Source organism: Nipponia nippon, unplaced genomic scaffold, assembly GCF_047370975.1.
Source record: "Nipponia nippon isolate SJK-2023a ecotype South Korea unplaced genomic scaffold, ASM4737097v1 scaffold_1, whole genome shotgun sequence".
In the NCBI taxonomy this organism is placed as follows: Eukaryota; Metazoa; Chordata; class Aves; order Pelecaniformes; family Threskiornithidae; genus Nipponia; species Nipponia nippon.
In genome coordinates this window covers 131,699,196-131,717,444 of record NW_028262290.1, presented here as the reverse complement: position 1 = coordinate 131,717,444, position 18,249 = coordinate 131,699,196, and the positions used below count along the sequence as shown (strand labels likewise).

Here is an 18,249-nt window from a genome sequence, read left to right as displayed (position 1 = left end):
TACCCTCCTAACACCTGAGCGTGTGGGGCAGTTTCAATGAGGCTTGACATGGAGATGGTTCAAAGATTCTAGGTCCTTTCAAGTTTTGTGTAGATGGGCAGGAGGATGTTGGACGGGGGGGAGTGAGGAAAAGTAAAAAACCCCAAACAATTAATAGCTTTCATTAGTATGGGGTGTGCAGCAGAGAGAGGGGAAAATCCAGAAGGAGTACCAAAGCTTGCTTTTTCTCTGTTCTGCTGGCTAATTGGTGTGTGCATATTAGTCACCACCTGTGTAGCTTTGAGCCAGTTGGAGGAGGTAATTCTGCTTGTCATGTCCCCAGTAGGAATTTGGGGAGGGGGACCAAAGTTTACTCATTCTGTTTATGGAATAGCTTCTTTTAATAAAGGCATTTTTAGATGTAATAGTCATAGGTAATTGTCCTTTAGGTTCTTGCCCTCGCATTCTGAGACTCAGTCACAGTGTTTTTAATATTGTAAGGTACAAAAGTAGGAATGTATTTCTAAGGTTAACAAAATGTTCAGTTGCACTAGTGTTTTCTTTCCTGCTCTGAGCTCTGGATCCTTTCCTTTGAATTACGAGTAGAATGTTGTCTAATAAATGACATGTTACTGGAATTGACCCAGTTTTACAGTGGTTCAGATACCAAGTTGTAACTGGAAAGACTCTGCTTCTGTCAGTCAAACCAAAACCCCAGTCTTGCATGTAACGAGAACAATGGGTATGCCAGAGCTGTTGTCTCCTTGTATTAGCGAGAGAAAGAAAAAGAACATCATTTGGTATCTATTTGGATACCAAAATTTGTGAGGAAGGATTGATAAGTAAGATCTGCATACTGCTCGCAGAAGCTGGTAATTAAACTGTTAAAAATGTTCTTTGCAAACTATTTCTCTGGGGTACATCACCTGCCCCTGATCCATTTCATTAATTTTGTAAGAAAATGAGAGCAGGCTTAAAAATGCAGCTAACATTGTGAAGATGGAGAGCTTAAGGTGGGGCATGACTTGTCTCAACAGCAGTGCAACTGTTTTGATTTAATTTTTGGCTGTTATAAGCTGTCAAGCATCTACTAAAAGTTACAGTTAATAACTTGTACCCTTTCTTCACACTTCTTAGAATGTCAGTAGATGTAATGACCTCTTGAAATTAAGTTGTGCACTGGCAGAAGCTTGTCCTCGGGCTAATGCAGTTTTTGGCAAACCTGATTTTAGTAAGGTAAGTAGGTTGTGTATATGTGGAGTTTGTTTTTCACCTGGATGTAAAAGCCTTAATTCTATGCAACCATTTATTTAGGTATTTTCTTGATCTTTCATTATGCTGTGGGTTATGTTCTTTTAAAGAGATCTTAAGAACTGTTGGCTTCCCTAAAGAAAACGCTTATTTTGTGTGAGCAAGTTTAAATCTTTCTTCACTTCAGACTTCAGTGAAATTATGCAACCGTAGCGTTTTTTTAACACTCAGGAAATGACTACAAGAAGGTAATACACAGAACGCTGAATTCTCTTTCGTTGTCCAGTATACGTTATGGGTTATCTTTAACAAGAGAGCAGTGCTTTTTCAGAGAAGTGATTCTTTGCTCCATCTCAAGAAGTGCAGAAGATATTACAAAAACCTGTAATGTTAAATGCGCTGGACAAAGTAGTCTTAAGAAGATAACAAGGACTTATTTAATAGCAGTTCAATGGCAAGCATGCAAAGAGTGATGGCAACTTTTGTTTTTGTACGTGAACTACTGATGGCTTATTGCAAAGTAAGGTTTAAATAAAAAAATTTGTCTGAACTGTTTGTGTGTGACCTTTTACATTCCTCTTGAAAAGGAAGAAAATGCACCAAGAGCAAACCCAGCATGTTTGTGGTGTGACTGGCCTCTTCCTTTGTCGGGCTTACTAAGCCGTCAGTGTCAATAAAATGTTGTAGCAACACATTAACAGAAAAGCCATGGGAGTCTGCTGTGTAAAACGTTGCTGTTTTTCTAGTTGCAAATTTTCTTTGAGCTATTGTTTTTGGAGTAGAGGATTATGTTTTTGAAGCATTAGCATATTTTTTTACGAGAGATAGGATATCAAATGCATTACTTTTTTTTCATACTGCTGTTGGGATAATTATAGGAGAGTGTGAAAATAAGGTTTGTGATGTATTACAAATACCATTTTGAGGTATGCTTATATTTTCAGAATGCTATTCTTGATCTTTTTTTTTTTTTTCCCCTAATTTTCAGATTTATGGTGGCTGTTTTTCTGAAGATAGATGTTGGTACAGATGTATGGTACAGCAGGTGATCAACAATGAAAAGGCAGGAACTATTTTTTAAAAGTCTTTAATTGTATATCAGTTCTACATGCAGGATGATGGGAATAAATTCAATTCCTTCTCTTTTTGAAACTTGCTGTGTGAATGCATTTAAAAACAGTGAATATACACGTGGGACACAAATTCAAGTGACCTGTAATTTTGAAAAATGCTGATGAAAAGATGGCAAAACATGACCTACTTGCAAAATGCTGTTTGTATCTCTTGATAAAGAGATTCACGAGTGGTAGTTAATGTTGCTAAGCAATATAATTTAATTTCAAAACTTCTGAGTGGTGAAAACGGCAGCCTGCGTGTGACATGTTAGCACTGATGCAAATGACCTGAAAGAGTTGTTAATCAGCATTAGGTGACTGATACAGAAGGCTAGTAGTTCCTTTTTAAAATGGTAATTTCTAGACAGGCTGGTTGGCATGGAAACATGAGATTACATATCTGTCCATTGAAGAAAGTCTTCTATATTGCTTCTTAATTGTAGCCCTTAGAGGGAAAAAAAAAATTGCCAGCAAAGATCTGTTTTGTTACTTAAAGTTTTGTTGCTAGGGTGCCAACATAGAGATTTCTCTAACTCGGTTCCTTCCTCTGAAGCTTGTCTAGGCTTAGTATGGAAGATTCTGATTTCTGCAACATGCACATGTGTTAAAATGCTTATATTCTAGTAGTTGTCAGCGCATATTTCTGTAGGAGGTTTGTGTAACCTCAGCTGACTTATATTTTTATATTAATGTTGCAGTGTCAGGTATTGTACATTGACTATGGAAATTCTGAGGTTCTGAATAGATCAGACATAGTTGAAATCCCACCAAACTTGCAATGTCCGAGTGTTGCCAAGAAGTACAGGCTCTGGGGACTGCAGCTACCAACTGATCAGAACTTAAACATGTTTGACCAGGTAAGCAACAGATTTTGAAGCGTTTAGATGATAGGATTTGTAACAGAGGCTGCCAGATATCAGCACAGTGTCACCAGGAAGACCTGGATGTTTAACTGTGAAGGCAGGGCATGCTGGGAAGGACTGTCTGATCTGTTGCCCTAAACATCCTCTAGAAACTAAGATGGTTCAGGTTGCGCTGGGAGGTAATTTTTATAGTATGCTTTTGTCATGTTCAGAGCCTCAGATCTATTTCTGACTGACCTGGGTTCTTTCTGGTGCTGAGGAAACAAAGCACCTCTGTTTCTTTTGCCTTCAGAGGGGAAAAAAACCTCCCTTGGTCACAGAACCTGTGATAAATTCACTGACCTCTGTGAGCTGCTTGAATGCCATGTGCCTGGGTACTGTACAAACTTTTGGTCAGGAGAGAGGGTAGCAGGTGAATGTAGGTGGTAGTAGGAACCCTGTCATCCCTGGCCAGCAGTGAACATGAAAGGCTTAGGAGCTGATGCCAACAGGACTGGTAAAAGCTTTGAGCCCTCTTGAGTGACACTGGTCGAGTTTTACTAGTGGCGGTCTCCCTTTCTGGGACACCACTTACAGTCTTAATGGCATGCTTCTTCAAGGCTTGTCACTGGCACTGGCCGTGCTTCACCAGCTGGTGGCTTGGGAGCGGCAGTTGCCAGAGGAGGAGGCAGGAAACGGCTGTCCTGCTTGCCTTGTCGTATCCCTCTATCATTTAGAGGAGATCCTGAGACCCCCTGGGTATGGTTTCATCCCTGTGCTCCTATGGACGTTGCTTAGTGTGATTACTTAAGACAGGTGAAAAGCTCTGTTCTCAGTTCCCTGGGGTTTTGTTTTGTTTGTGTGTTGTTGGTGTTTGTTTGTTTTTTTTTTTTTAAACAGTTCTTGTTGCTTGAGGTAAAGCTTTATTTGCTTGTCCTGTGTAGCTTTCCTGTGCCCACCCCTCCCATTCTTAATTTTCAGCAAAACCAGCTTGTTTTCAGAAGTGGTGGGGCAAAAAGAAAAAACCCTGTTAATAAAAGATAGCTTTCTCCCAGATGTCTTGTGAAGGTCTGGAGTGCATTCCCCAGTCTTTCAAAGCTGTTTTTCTTTGATATTACTTATGAAACTGGTAGGTGCCAATTCTGGCATTTCCCAATTTTTAAATGAGTCGTTTCAGTTAAGGTAGATTTTCCATAAGGTAGATTTTCCATAAGGTAGATTTTCCATAAGGTAGATACATATAATTTCCATAAGGTAGATTTTCCATAAGGTAGATACATGTAATAATGCATTTGTCACTATGTTCTGTTTCAACTTCTGGACCACTTATTGAAAGACTGTTAAACAATCCAATAATTAATTTTTTTTCATTTTATTTTGTATAATACTGTTAAGTAGTTGGTCTAGTATTCTCTAAAAGACTTGGATATCCTGGTTGCCAGCTTCTATTGAGAGTTGATGGGACTTTGGACTTCTGTCACTTACAAATGATACTGAATTCATCAAAGCTGAACATTGAGGGAGAACTATGGGTGTTGAAGTCCAGTCTGGCATTGACAGTGATTAGATCGGGTACAGCTGTAGTTGTACAGATACAGCATTGTTTCAGAATAAATGTGTTAAACGTAAGCTTTACTTGTGCAGCTCTTTGCATTTTGGTCTTAAACGTGTCCTCTCTTTCTTAGAAGAAAGATGGCTGATTTCACCTAAAAATATTCACAGTGCTCAGTACACAACTTCATTGTATTTTTATTTTACAGGGGAAGAAGTTCTTGAGCAGCCTAGTTTTTGAAAAAGAAATAAAAATACGCCACAAAGCCAAGCACAAAGATGGTACTGTTATTGCCCAGGCAGAATATGAAAAAATAGATATTGGAGAAGAGGTGGCCAAGGCAGGGTTTGCTGAAAAATGCACATTTCCAGGAAACACTAAAGATGCGGAAGAGAGAAAAGTAGATGTCATGCAAAACCAACATCGGAGGATAAAAGTTTCAGTTCCACTGTGGGTAAACAGGTCCGACCATGTTCTGTACAGCATCCCAAGAGGGCGTTTTGACCAAGTAGCTGCCAGCGCAAGGAATCAGAATTTTACTGGAAACCGTATGTTTACCCCAAAGTAAGGCAGTGGGATAGAAAACTTTGCGTGAGTGATCTGAGTAGTGTAGTTGCTGGGATGTGGGTATATAAGAAGATGGAAGGGGAAGTGAGTGTCTAAAATACGAAGTTCAATTTCCGTCTTTGCGGCATCAAGTAATACTGGTACTCAGTGGAAGGGAAGTATGTGAGTCTGTGTGCGTGTGCATGGTGTGGTGGTGGGAATTAGGACATTAATCTGTAGGAAACTGTTATAGTTTATATAGTGTTGTTGCTGGTGGGATAGCTTGTTCTTCCTCATTTGATTTCCAGAGACAGACTGTTCTTATGTATCTTAATGCAAGATTTTGAAAAAGAAGGAAGGGGTAGCAGCTAGTAAGCAGAAAGCTTAGTTGAAAGCGAAGGTTGTAGGATGTCAGGCCTTTAGAATTTGCAGTGATAGGCAATGCAATGATGTTTGTTTTAGCATCTGTGTAACTTTCATAGGCTTGTCCTTGAGACTTTTTGTAGCTATCCGCTATTTATTTACTTCTGTTAAAAACTCACTGGACACAAATGTGGAATGTGAAAGTACACTTAACTAGCAGGACAAACATATTTTGGTGATTTATTTGTGTAGGAATGTAACAATGTGTGCTAATAAGAAATAAAGCCAGCAATCACAGTTTGAAGTAAGCTTTAGGGAATAACGGTGTCTCTGCAACTTGTAATTACATTGACAAGAGGTGGTGGTAAGTTGGCAGTTACAGTTGTTGTCAGAAATCTTTTTAAAGAGACTTGTCCTACAGTTGCTAGGATTGCCATGGCAACAGGCTGCTGAGAAAAATGTTGGTGGGTGGGAAAGATGGTACTTGGCATTCAGAAAGTTGAGATGGTGTAAGAAGTAATGTTCTCCAAAAAAACTTGTTTAGAATTTGCTAATGTTCCCTAATTTGAGCTTCTGGAACATTTTAATGAATCACCTGAGGGCACGCCCTTCCACGTACCAGCATGGTGTCCAAATCTGTTTTACAATTAGATCATTTAGGCAAGTCTATGCTGCTAACAAATACTAATATGAAATGAGGTGCTCTTCAAAAAAGTCTAAATTTACAGTAAAGTGCCTCATTCTGAATTATTTTGATACTCTCATCTGCCCTGTTTTCTGAGTTATAAATATGCTCTGAATCTGATTTTAAAAAAGAAATAGCTTGCTTTTTTTTTTTGTGGCACACAGTGTAGAGATGCTTTTATGTACAGAGCTATCCTGACTGGTCTGAGCAGCCGGCAGATTCTCTATTCCATTTCTGTATGTTCTGGTGTCCATTAACTTTTTGCACATCGCAGGCATTTTTGGGGTGGTATGCCTGCGAAGGAAATGGAGAAAGAAAGAAGCTAGGATGTAACCAAAGCCATGCAGGTGAGGATGAAGTTGATGTGAGGTCTAGTGGAGCTTTGGTACTGTGCAGTACTGTCACAATACTCTGAGACAGATGGCTTCACATCGCTCTTCTTCATTATAAAAATAACTTTCAGGGTATAGATCCAAAACACTAACCTTAAAGTGCTTTGGCTTATTTAGTAGATAGAAGATTTGAATTACAATGGACCTTGACTTTTTCTGGATCTACAGTGTGGTATCGTAAGATGTTTTTTGGATGGGAAAGACTTTTGAGTTAGTGACTGGGAAAACATATATAGGGTTGTCTTCAAGTGATGTATTTATTTCCTTGGTGTTATGTTAACAGTCTTTGTAAAGACTGGCGTAGAGAGGGATACAAATTCTGAAGTAAAGCATGATTGTGTAGGTGCTTCTATAGTCTCTTTGATGTGGTGTTCTGTAGTCATTACTGAAATTACAATAGCATGAAAGAATGCACATTGTGGTGTGTGTTTTTTTTTTTTTTTTTTTTTAAATCCTCTTAATTAATTTTTAAAAGGGAAAAAATGCTAGTTTCTACCTCAGTGCCAGTCACCAGCTTGGCACAAATAAGACCAGATCAGAAGCTGTCCGAAGAGAAAGAAGTTCTCAGAAGAGAGAATGTGAATCTCTTGCAGAGGCAGAAGGAACTAGAACTGAAGGTTCAACAGCTGAAACGTGAACTTCAGGTATGTGGAAATGTGAAGAGGATGCTTCTCTCCTCATTGCGAGTGTTTCTGACAATGCTTCTGTCTTAACGGTTTCATCGTACTGCAGTTCAGCTGTGCACTGCTGTTTTGGAATACAGAAGGATTAAACTGGTTGAGTGAAGCCTTGTCTTGCCCTGGTGCAGGGAGATGCTGTCAATGTGTGTCAGCACGCGTTTTGCAGTCCAGGTTGGACCCTAGTTCCCTGTGGTGTATGTACTGGCTTGCCACCACGCTTGATGCAACTGCTGCTTTGGGTGTAGGTGTTCTGTTTGAACCTGGAGTTCTACACTTTGATTACAAACACGCTTTGTGTATAAGGATGTAATCCTTGCCTTTTTTTTGCTCATTTAGAGGGAAAAACTGCTTTCTGTGTGTTGGGTTGAAAATTCCTAAGCATCACAGAATCATAGCAGCTGTAGAATTTTAGAACTGGATAAAAATTATTATTTCCTTAATTGCTGCTTAATAGAAGAGATGCTTATCTTTCTTCCCAGGGGAAGTTCTTGGCACTATCTGAGAAGCACAGTACTTAGTAATAGTTACGGATAGGCTTAAAAATGCTGTGAATGGTTTTAAGTGTGATAAACAGCAGTAGTAAGAAGAGATTGTGGGAAAGGATGTTATGTTTGCATGAATTCAGAAAAATGTTGTGCAAACTCTTATCTCTACAGATAGGAAAGGAAAATCTGCCGTTGTGTAAATGCCTTTGACACCCCCAAACCTGAACTTGCACACAGCTGTTTCCTTTTTCTTTCTTGCGGAATAAAACTACTGGTAACCAGCTTTGCTACTGAGTTATCTTTCCCTCGAACACCTGTGTTTCGACATATACTAACCTGTCATTGCACAGATTGTCCGTCAACTAAAGATAGGATGTTTTTGCACTTCTGTGCAAACTAAATTAACAAGCAACAGAATACATGTCTGCAGCTCATAAAAACTACTTGAATGCAAGGAATTCTTAGAAGCATTTCTTATCTATAGTCTGATGACTTTTTTTTTTAACTATTTTCTACAAATTTTAATTATTTCTTTGTGTTGAATGCAAGTAAACTGCTTTTAAAGAAAAGGTTGTGGATATTCTTTTAAGTAAGAAAATATTTGCTTCCTGCTAAAAACACTATAGTCAGCAATGATTTGTTCCAGAAGGGGGATGTGTGGTGGTGGTTTTCAAGGGGTACTTAATATTTAACACCCTGCAGTCATGAGACTTCGGGTGCTCATCTGCAAATACAAAGCTATTTAAATCCTTCTGTGTTTATTTTTTTGTTTGTTGGTGTTTTTGTTTTTTTTTTTTTTAATATGTAGTGAGTCTAAAAGGCTAACAATTTTTAAAGACACTGTTTCATTACCTGAAGTGGAGTTTATAAAAGCATCTCTGTGGCATGACAGCAAAAGCTTTTAAATTTAGGTTGCCCCTTGAGGAATATAGCCTGATATGGTGTGTCGGCTTTTTTTGGGTCAAGAATATTCCTTATTTTGTCTTAAGAATATTCCTTGTAGGAAGGTCAGGATGGTTGTACATACAGCGAGAGTTTTTGTTTTGCTGGACCATTTTGAGGTGCAGTAGTGATGAGAGTAAGGATTTTAATGAGGTCCTGGACTTGATTTCCCTGAACTAAGGGGTAGGACTTTTCCAGCAAGGAAGAAAAAATTCCATGTTGTCTGAAGACTTTCTAGCAAGTGGGGGGTAGTTGAAGAAATACACTTGAACGCATAACTACTGAAATGAGAGGGAGGAAATGATCCATTAACCTTTAAGGAGCTATTAAAGAAAATAAAATTATTCTCATTGGTTTGTATGTCTTTCTAGGCATTTTGTTAGTGTTTTGAAGAGGGCCAGCTCTGTGTGCGTCTGTGTGTGTGTGCATGCATGTATGTGTGTGTTTTCAAAAGTCTAAATTATGGTGTGCATTTTAGTAACCCTGGGTGACTGTTGTGACTATTGATCTATCTTTACCTCTCTTTGTTGAAACACTGCTCCAAAAATGATAAATAATTCAGAGAGAGAAGGAAGCATCTAGCAAAACTGCTGAAAGTTTTGAGGAAACCCTACGTACTTACATTGGAACGAAAATGAGAAGTTTGGCTGCTAAGGTGAAGGCATTGAAGGAAGTTAGGTATGTATTTTTTTTTTCTAAAATAGTACTATTTATCATTGCCGTGTTTATCTCTTGAAGTCATGCATGCTTTTTTGTTTCCCAAAAGTTTTGTTTTGTTAATTTCCTAAGGAAAATGTAGTGTTGTATACAGAGGGGAGTATTTCCCAAAAGCAAGGCTGAAACCTGAGCTTTTGGGAAGCTGACATTGGAATTTGCATTGCCTGCTTCTCAATATGTACCGGATGACTGAGGTTCATTTCTGCTGCTTTACCATAGCTATTGCAAGAAGAGCTTTCAGTTCCATCTTCAAGGAAGATGCTAATGAGTACATGCAGATAGTTGTTAAAAGTAACTGGGTAGTCAGAGTTGCTTGGGTATCTGTATTGCTGTGAGAGGTGTCTCTCTTTGGGTAGTGCAAATTACCCTTCTAGTTTTAAAGGAAGGGACAAAGCTGCAGTGGGAAGAAGACTTGAAATAGAAATGACCATCACCTCCTTTAAGAAGGAATATATATATTGGTGTATGTGTTTGTGGAAGATGAGTAAAAAAAAAAATAATACCAAGGGAGGAAATAGGACAAAAGGGAAATTAAAAGCAGGAGAGAATTTCCATGTACAGCCTCGTCAATACTGAGGTATAATGAATGTATTCTTGGTCCTTCTTCTTTCCTCAAAGAAAGATTTAACAGCTGAATGAGACAAATTGCTGCTGCTACTCTTTGAAAGAAACTGGGTTATTAACATGGCAGGTGCTATCTCAAAATTTGTATGTTCAAGGGGTCTGAATAGCATTGATTTTTAAACTGCTTAAGTTCTGGGAAAAAAAAACAAACAAACTGGTAAAATGTTTCCTCCTTACAACTTAGGCACACAAATAAGAACAGTCGTTTTGAGGAGCAGCTCTCACAAGCCATAAAACTAGTTACAGAAGGATGTCTCACTGTTCCGTGTTCCTTGGAAAAATTGCAGAAGATTTGGACGGAGTATGACTTGGCTCAGAAGAGGATTCAGTTATGCAGAAATGTGGTAGGTTGGAATTATTTTTTTCTCAAGAGGTGTAATTTAACAGCTATTGACAGAGTATTTTAGTCTTGTAAGTGTAGCTGGATAGCATGAGCACAGCATGGAAACATCTGTCCTTTGCTAAATAACATCGAAGGCTTTGCTACCTTTGCCACAACTGATGTATTTGTGGAGTGTTATTTTTTTGTGTTAGACTTTTTGACGCCCTTGATTTTGTAAAGAAGTATAAGGAAATCAGAACATGGTAACTAAAAGGTTTCTGTTCTGTAATAGTTAGAAACCGCTGTCTTTAAAACCTTTTGTTAAAGCCGCATGCCACTACTTGGTGTATGCTTCCCTCGTATGGGGAGACGTAGGGAGAGCAGAACACAAATGCGGTTGTGTAGGAAGGTGGACTTGTATAGAGGAAAGCTGCCACCTAGTGCAACTTCTCTGCAACCGCAGATCTGAAAAAGCCTGCCTGGGTCCGCAGACAGGGCGGTGTCGGTGAGGATGGTGCTGTGCTGAGTCCCTTGTGCGCGCCGGTGCTGTGCTTGGGAGTGGGAGGGCTCCCCGGTCTGCGGCAGGGGTTGTGGTAAGGCAGGGGAGGGACGGTAGTTGTGTGTCTGGGAGAATGACAGCAAATGTGTTGTGACTATTTTCAAGTATAACCTAACACATTTTAAACGTGTTTGCTTAAGAAGTATTGCTGTATTACACTGAATTTAACAGCTCATGAAATGGACTAGAAAATAAGGAGCCATGAGGAGAACCCAAGTAAGTTCTGTTGTCACTTGTGCAGGGAAAAGTATTTAAACATCTATGGCATGACATACATTTGATTGCTGTAGGTGAAAAGAAATAGTAAACAAAAGGAAGTCAAATGTTTAAACTTGACAACATTAAGATAAGCGTTAATAAGCAGATGACATTTTAGTGTTACATCTTGATTAGGGGAGCAAAGTGTAGAAGAATAGCTAGGCTGCGAGGTACCCAGGAGCCAGGGCTGCTTAGGGATTCACTTGCACAAGCTTCCCTTGGGTGAATTCCTGATTCCACGTGAAAGAGTAGCAGTTGCAATTTTCTGGAGATTACATGGGATGTTTGAGCTCAAGCAGGTCCATAAGCTTTGTTGAACAACAGCAGACAAGTAAAGCAAAGCTGTCTTAGAACTTGTTTTCGCGCCCCTTATCCAGTTTTGCTTTGACTCAGTTGCGCTGGGGCTAGAGGAAAAGAAAACTCTTAACGTGGACAAGAGGTAGGAGAGGTGCAGATACAGTGGTGTGACTGGGGAGTCTCGAATTCTTTATTCAATAGAGGAGATGGTTGGTTTGGTGTCATTCAGGTGCCAGTGTGTGTGGGGTTTTGGTTTTTTTTTTTTTTTTTAGTTGCCAACCCCAGCAAGCAACATTCTTCCATGAGAAACATGAAAAGAGATTTCATTCTTGAAGAGTGCTTGAGGCTTTTCTGATGGATGAATTTTTTGGAATACATTAGATGGTCTGGACATTGTCACCCGTTTCAGTTGTGAATGGCTAACAATGAAGCCATGTCTGCATGATGTGTTGTAGTGCGCTACACTGCCAAAATATTTGAATTACTGCTGAAATGAGGTTACAGCACTATGCTGCTTCTGGTAGCTCCACATGTGTTTGTGTAACCCTCTGTTTTGTGTTGACAAGGTGTAGCCTCACACATGGCTTAAAAACTAGTTTTATTCAGAAATCAACAGCACCCCCTGGTCCATCCCTCTGCCCACCCTGCACATTCTGACGTGGTTCCTGGCTGCCTAAGCTAAGGTGTAAATGAATGGTGGCACGAAATCTTATGACTTTTCAAGAGCATGCTGTTGTAAAAAAAAAAAAATTAAAAAATTCCTGCTATCTGAAGAGGGAAAGTTGTCATGGTAGTGTCACCAATATTTTAAACAGGGAACAATAAAGAAAATGTGAGTTCTGCTAGATGTCAGGTATCCTTGAGTGCCTGAGTGCTGCAAAGGGTATGCAAGTGGGAATGTGTGTGGAAGTGTAGAGCTCCCTGAAGAATTAATTTAGTTTTCAAGATGAATCGGTAGCAGCTGGAAGCAGGACATCTCAAGGCTCCTGTGGAATTTGTCTTAAGTATTTTGAAGACTTTGGTAGGTGAAGGGTACAGAACAAGAGTTTTGGTTGCATCATGCTAGAGCTATGGTACCACAAAGGTGGTGCTGTTTTAATGTGCAGTGTAGTGACTTAATTTTTTTTTTTCCCTGAGAATTGTTTTGATTTTTAAAGATCTATTTTATGTGCTGTTACATGCCACAGAATTTTGGTTACTGTACTTTCAAACACAAATGTCCAGGATGCAGACAGTACAAGAGTGTGGTTGTTATTCTGCCTGTCATCCCTACTTGAATTATACTGACTGGAGATAGGCTAACAAATATTTTTGATAGTGTAGCTAATTATGTTGATATCACTAACTTTGCTTCTTGCTCAGTTAAAATGAGGTACATGTAAATCCAGTGTACAGGAAGCCCAGTGAACCCAAACAGATGGATGAAATAGCTGGCTATTAAACTATAGCAGACTGTTTAACTCTGTTTGCTTAATCTGTCAACCTAGCTGTCAAAATTGGTTTTACTAAGCATAATCTTGCTATTCAGTTGCCTAAGCAATGTGCTCTCCCTTTAACCTCCCTGCAGTGCTGATGCCCTCTCTCACTGTCACAAGCCTCATTTGTTTGTAAGCTCTTGGGAGTGAACATCTTGTCTTGCTTTGGGGGAAACCTAATGCATCTTAAACAAATATCACAAACAAGAGTAAACCCAATCAAGTTTGAGTGCAGAGTAAATGGCGTTATTTCAGTTTTCATTGTCTCTGCTTTCTTAGTTGGTTTATGCTGGTTTAACTGGGGTCTCTCCTGGATACTGTCCCAAAAATGAAGATGGGTGACTGGAGCATTTGTTCGTGGTAAGGTATTTATGTAACGTATGTCTTGGAAACATAAGAAAATCAGTGAACTGAGGTAGTGCTGGGGCATGGTGTGTATGAAAATAACAAAGATGGTTCTTCTGGAATGGAAATGCTTAAGAATATATTCAAAACTGATCATAGAATTTCATGTAAATTCTGTGTCCAAATAAAAAGGTAGTGGTGCTGATCACTTAACCAGCTCTCCGATGAAACGTAACTGAGAGAATGGCAGCTTTACAGATGAAAAAACAGGGATAATTAGAAGTCCTACTGATTGCAATGTGGGCAGATACAGTAATAGTGTAATACGAATCCTGGCTTTTCAGACATTGTAGATAGTGTTCTATGGATGTGTTGCTTAATTTATGATTTTGATTTAGAAACTTATTGGAGAATGTAGTGTACATATTCAGCATTTTTTGTGGGAAGGATGAAAAAATAATCACACCAATGTTTAAAAAAGGGAAACGATTCAGTTGCTCATTAAAAAAAAAAAAAAGGTCAGGGAGGGTGGGATAAATAGAGCTGTTTAATGAGGATGCTGATGCCAGAGCTATTTTTAGCTATTCCATATACTGCAAAGTAGTTACTTAAACTAAAGGGAGCCAGAAACTGGGGTCAAAAGTAGAAATAGGGTCTAAAAATGGATTAGAAGTTATCCATGGAGGGGGATTCATTTTTTTCTCTTGTTTATGAGGTTGTTAAATCACACTAAAGCAAGAATGCATTGATGAGGTGATTGCAGTATATGTATCCTTCTCTTATGGACTTCCATAAGCGTTGCTATAGTTATCAAAAACAAGATGGTAAGCTAGCTTGGTGTTGGGTGGACTGAGTCTGGTGGTTGGTTTTCTGTGGTTGTTTGTGGAGTGGTGGTTTTGCTTTTTTTTTTTTTTTTTTTTTTGAGAGATATAAGATGGACCAGACACAAAATAAACTAAGTTTTATAGTTTGAGAAGCCTTTAGCCTGTTCTAAAGGAGTTTAATTCTACTGTTTGCTATTGTGATGAGCTTACATCTTCGTAAAGCAGACTCTTAAAATATTGCGTGTGTACTTAATGCTCTCTGAAGTTACTGTTATTTAACAGGCATTATCTGAGCCATGAACTGTTGCGTGTACCCAATTAACTGTCAGACACTGGAAGGAGACTTGTCCTGTGGCTCCCGAGCTGTTGAGTTCCTGGATTGTCATTAAGCCATGTGTAGACTGTTAAATTTACTGTAGTGCATGAACTGGTATTAATTGGTTTGGTTGCCTGGTTGAATCTTCTACTACATTAAGTCTCTATTGCTCTAGTTTTTGAAGTAATGTTCTGCAGAAAATTTGTCTTAAAAAGGAATAAGGACCCCTTGTTATAAAGAACATTTTTCATGCAGTGCATTACAGTATTCTTTTAGAAACTAGCTCCTGTCTTATACAGGAAAAACAGCAGGAAGTCTGTAAAAATTGCGTGTGCTTTTGGTCACCAGAGATGCCCAAAAAGTGCAGAAGTGCCTATTAAATCTTTTTGTTGTTGTTTCATGGTTTTAAGTGCTGAAGCAATATGTTGTGTTCACATTCTATAGTAGAACTTAATCCACTGATTTTTATTATCCAGCCCACTAACGTCTGGCTGAATGACAATATCTGTTCAATTGCTAATCTAAGTTTTAAAGCAGTGTATCCTGCAACTTGGGGTTTTACTTTTAGTTGGAGTTTGTCCATCAATTTCCAACCCTTGGATCTCATTCTGCCCTTGTCTGTTACAGGCAAAAGATTTCTAGTCTATCTTCTGTGGATACTTACAAACTCCTGATTAAGTGAACTTCTAAGCTTTGACTGGATAAACTAAATTTAAAAACTGAGAACCTGTGTTTGTGTATACATATTTATATTACAGATATATTTATATTATATATTGCTTGTTAATAGGAAGCGTTCATTTGACTGTTCTTTGGCGCCATGTGAAACTGGTATTAGTGCCATGATTAACTCTTCTGTTGTTTCTGTTTCTTTACTAATTGCTTTCCACACTGACTTTCCAAGATTTTTTTTTTTTCAGGGTGGGGAAGGGAACACATGTCAGGACAGTGTGGTGTAGCTACTTGAGTCATTTTACTTTTTTATTTTTGGAGATGGATGTAGAAGGGAATAGCAAATCTTTACAGCAGGTCTGTAAAGCTGTAATTTGGTCTTCCATGTTCATATATATTTCCATATTTCTGTGGGCATGTTGGGTTAAATCACTGTGAAAAGAACACTGCAAACATACTTCTGAGTAACTTTTGCTTCATCCATTTCGAAAGGTTTGGTTCTGGTGAGTCTGTTAGGAACCTTGTCTGAATTGAATGTGGGGTTCCTCTCCCATTAGCAGAACTAATCCTGCCAGTCGTCCAAGGGAAACTTTTTTTTTGTTTCTAGAAAATTATCTTTAGTTTAGTGATCTTACTGCAGATAATCAGCAGGGATTTTACAGGTCACCTGTCTTTACTGCTAGGAGGCAAGAAAAAAATTGGTAAAGGGATTTTTTTGATTCTAGAGTATTGCTCTCCAGCAAGAAATCTTCTGCAATCTGACTTTGTGGATGTAATTTGGCATGTTTGGAAGTGTGGATAATCAAAATTCTGATTTCTGTAATACAATAAAAAACTGCAGGACAGCTAAGACATTTTAAGTTTACAGTGGCAGTTAGGACTCCCATTGTTATGAGCAGTCATGCAGAAACTGTTTCTTTAGTTGTCTGATAATGTAATAATATTTTTACACAGTAAAGAATGCTGTATTTGTGCAAGGTGATCATGTCGTAGGAGTAGAGGTTAAAAACAAAATTTGCTTTTTCACTCATTCCTAGTCAGACATCTGTTGTACTATTCATACTTTGCAGGGATTAACGCTTTTTTGTATCACTCTCCACATCGTGTATGTGAAGTTTGGGTGTGAGTTGCTGACTTGCTTTTCCTTCTGCATAGGATGAAAGAGATGAATTGATCGCCATGAGAGATGAAGTGCAGCAGAACTTGTATTCAGCAGTGGAAGAATTAATTTTGGAAGTGGATCAACTGCCCCTCTCTGAGCGCTCAAGAATGTTAGAGGTAAGGAGGTTGCTTTTATCAGTATTGATTCTGAAACACTGAGAACCTGTGGAGGGTGTTTCTTAAATGTTAAATGTTTCACAGTTGGAGACCTCGACAGCAGCAGATGAAGCTTTAGATAAAACACTTCTGAGTTAAGTTCTACATCTAACACCTGTGCTTCTCAGTGTTACTTGTGATGCTGGTCTCCTAGATGTTTTGTTTCTAGAATCAAATTATTATCTAGATCCTGGATTTGAGCAACAGCTTTTCTCTTATGGTACTGTGTTTGGTGACTAACAAGACTTCACAATGCACAGAATATTTAGTAGAAGGCAGGTGTTAAGGAGAGAACCTACAATTAAAAAGTCAATGCAGTTATCCTGCTCTTTCCTAGCTCTTTCTGTTAAGATGGCTGTGTAGTTTGGACTAGCGTAGCAAAGTGTAAAATGTTTAAAGTTTTTTTTTTTTTTTAAGGTGAGAGTTAAAACACTACAGAAGGACATGTTTATACCAAGAGTCTCTCTCCCTCCCAGCCAAACCAACAGCAGAAAGTGGGGAAGTAGACAGGGAAATAGGCTCTGTAGAGGCAGTAAGAACTTTTCAAAAGGACTTTACCAATAGAAATATTACCAAGCTAGTGTTTCTGGCCTTTGCTATTAGAAATAATTTCTTTTCTTCTTTTTAACTTCAGAAGTATTACTTGCTTTTATTTTGACTGTGCAAGTGTGTGTGGAGAGGGGAAAAAGGTTGGCAATAGTTTGACAGCTTGCCCGTACAAATTCCAGAGGTGTATTCATCCACACGTGTATGAGACTGGGTTCTTATGAAAAGTCACCAAGATTACAGGCTGCACATAAGTTTGTATAAGTTTGGAGCAGCATTAATAAATTGAAGCATTCAAATTTTCATGGAATTACTTATTCAGTTTCTAATGGAATTATTTTTCAGTGCCATTCAAAAAATGTTTCGATACATTTATTTTTTGGTTCTAGTCTGATATGCAGATTGGTGTCTAATTAGAAAAGATACTGTATGGGTAGCATTTCATGGCTTTCCATCACTGGAGGCCCTGTGTGGATCCTGCTGCTTCAGACAGAGGAAAGTTGTGGTGTGGTGTTGTGTGGGGTTTTTCTCATTTGTGGTTGGGGTTTTTTTGGTGTGTGTTTAAAGGTTGTGCTGTGCTAATCCACTAGGTGGTAGGCATTAAGCATCTTCGAGATAATTGTACTGCAGTGAAATTTTAATTCTTTTTTTTTTTAATATTTGAAGCGGTACTGAAATGGTGCTAGGTGTGTTAAGTGAATTTTGGGCTTTAGCTTAACTGTGTTGATGGTCCTCTCTTGTGTTAGGAGCTAGAATTGTAGAATGGTTTGGGTTGGACGGGATCTTAAAGATCACCTAGTTGCAACCCCCCTGCCATGGGCAGGGACACCTTCCACTAGACCAGGTTGCTCAAAGCCCCATCCAACCTGGCCTTGAACACTTCCAGGGATGGGGCATCCACAGCCTATCTGGGCAACCTGTTCCAGTGCCTCACCACCCTCATAGTGAAGAATTTCTTCCTTAGATCTGATCTAAATCTATCCTCTTTCAGTTTAAAGCCATTACCGCTTGTCTTATCACTACATGCCCTTGTAAAAAGTCCCTCTCCAGCTTTCTTGTAGGCTCCCTTCAGGTACTGGAAGGCTGCTATAAGGTCTCCCTGGAGCCTTCTTTTCTCTAGGCTGAACAATCCCAACTCTCTCAGC

The 18,249-nt window shown here is 38.9% G+C and overlaps 1 protein-coding gene across 1 annotated transcript in view; it reads left to right on the top strand.

The window, feature by feature from the left end:
• The window catches only part of STK31 (serine/threonine kinase 31), a 42,413-nt gene that overhangs the window by 1,035 nt on the left and 23,129 nt on the right, over window positions 1-18,249 (top strand). The window contains exons 4-11 of the mRNA XM_087750667.1: window positions 1,117-1,215; window positions 2,219-2,293; window positions 3,044-3,202; window positions 4,948-5,303; window positions 7,201-7,369; window positions 9,395-9,510; window positions 10,358-10,517; window positions 16,397-16,519. Coding sequence (XP_087606793.1) covers window positions 1,117-1,215; window positions 2,219-2,293; window positions 3,044-3,202; window positions 4,948-5,303; window positions 7,201-7,369; window positions 9,395-9,510; window positions 10,358-10,517; window positions 16,397-16,519 — 1,257 coding nt within the window. The remainder of the gene's footprint in view (window positions 1-1,116; window positions 1,216-2,218; window positions 2,294-3,043; window positions 3,203-4,947; window positions 5,304-7,200; window positions 7,370-9,394; window positions 9,511-10,357; window positions 10,518-16,396; window positions 16,520-18,249) is intronic.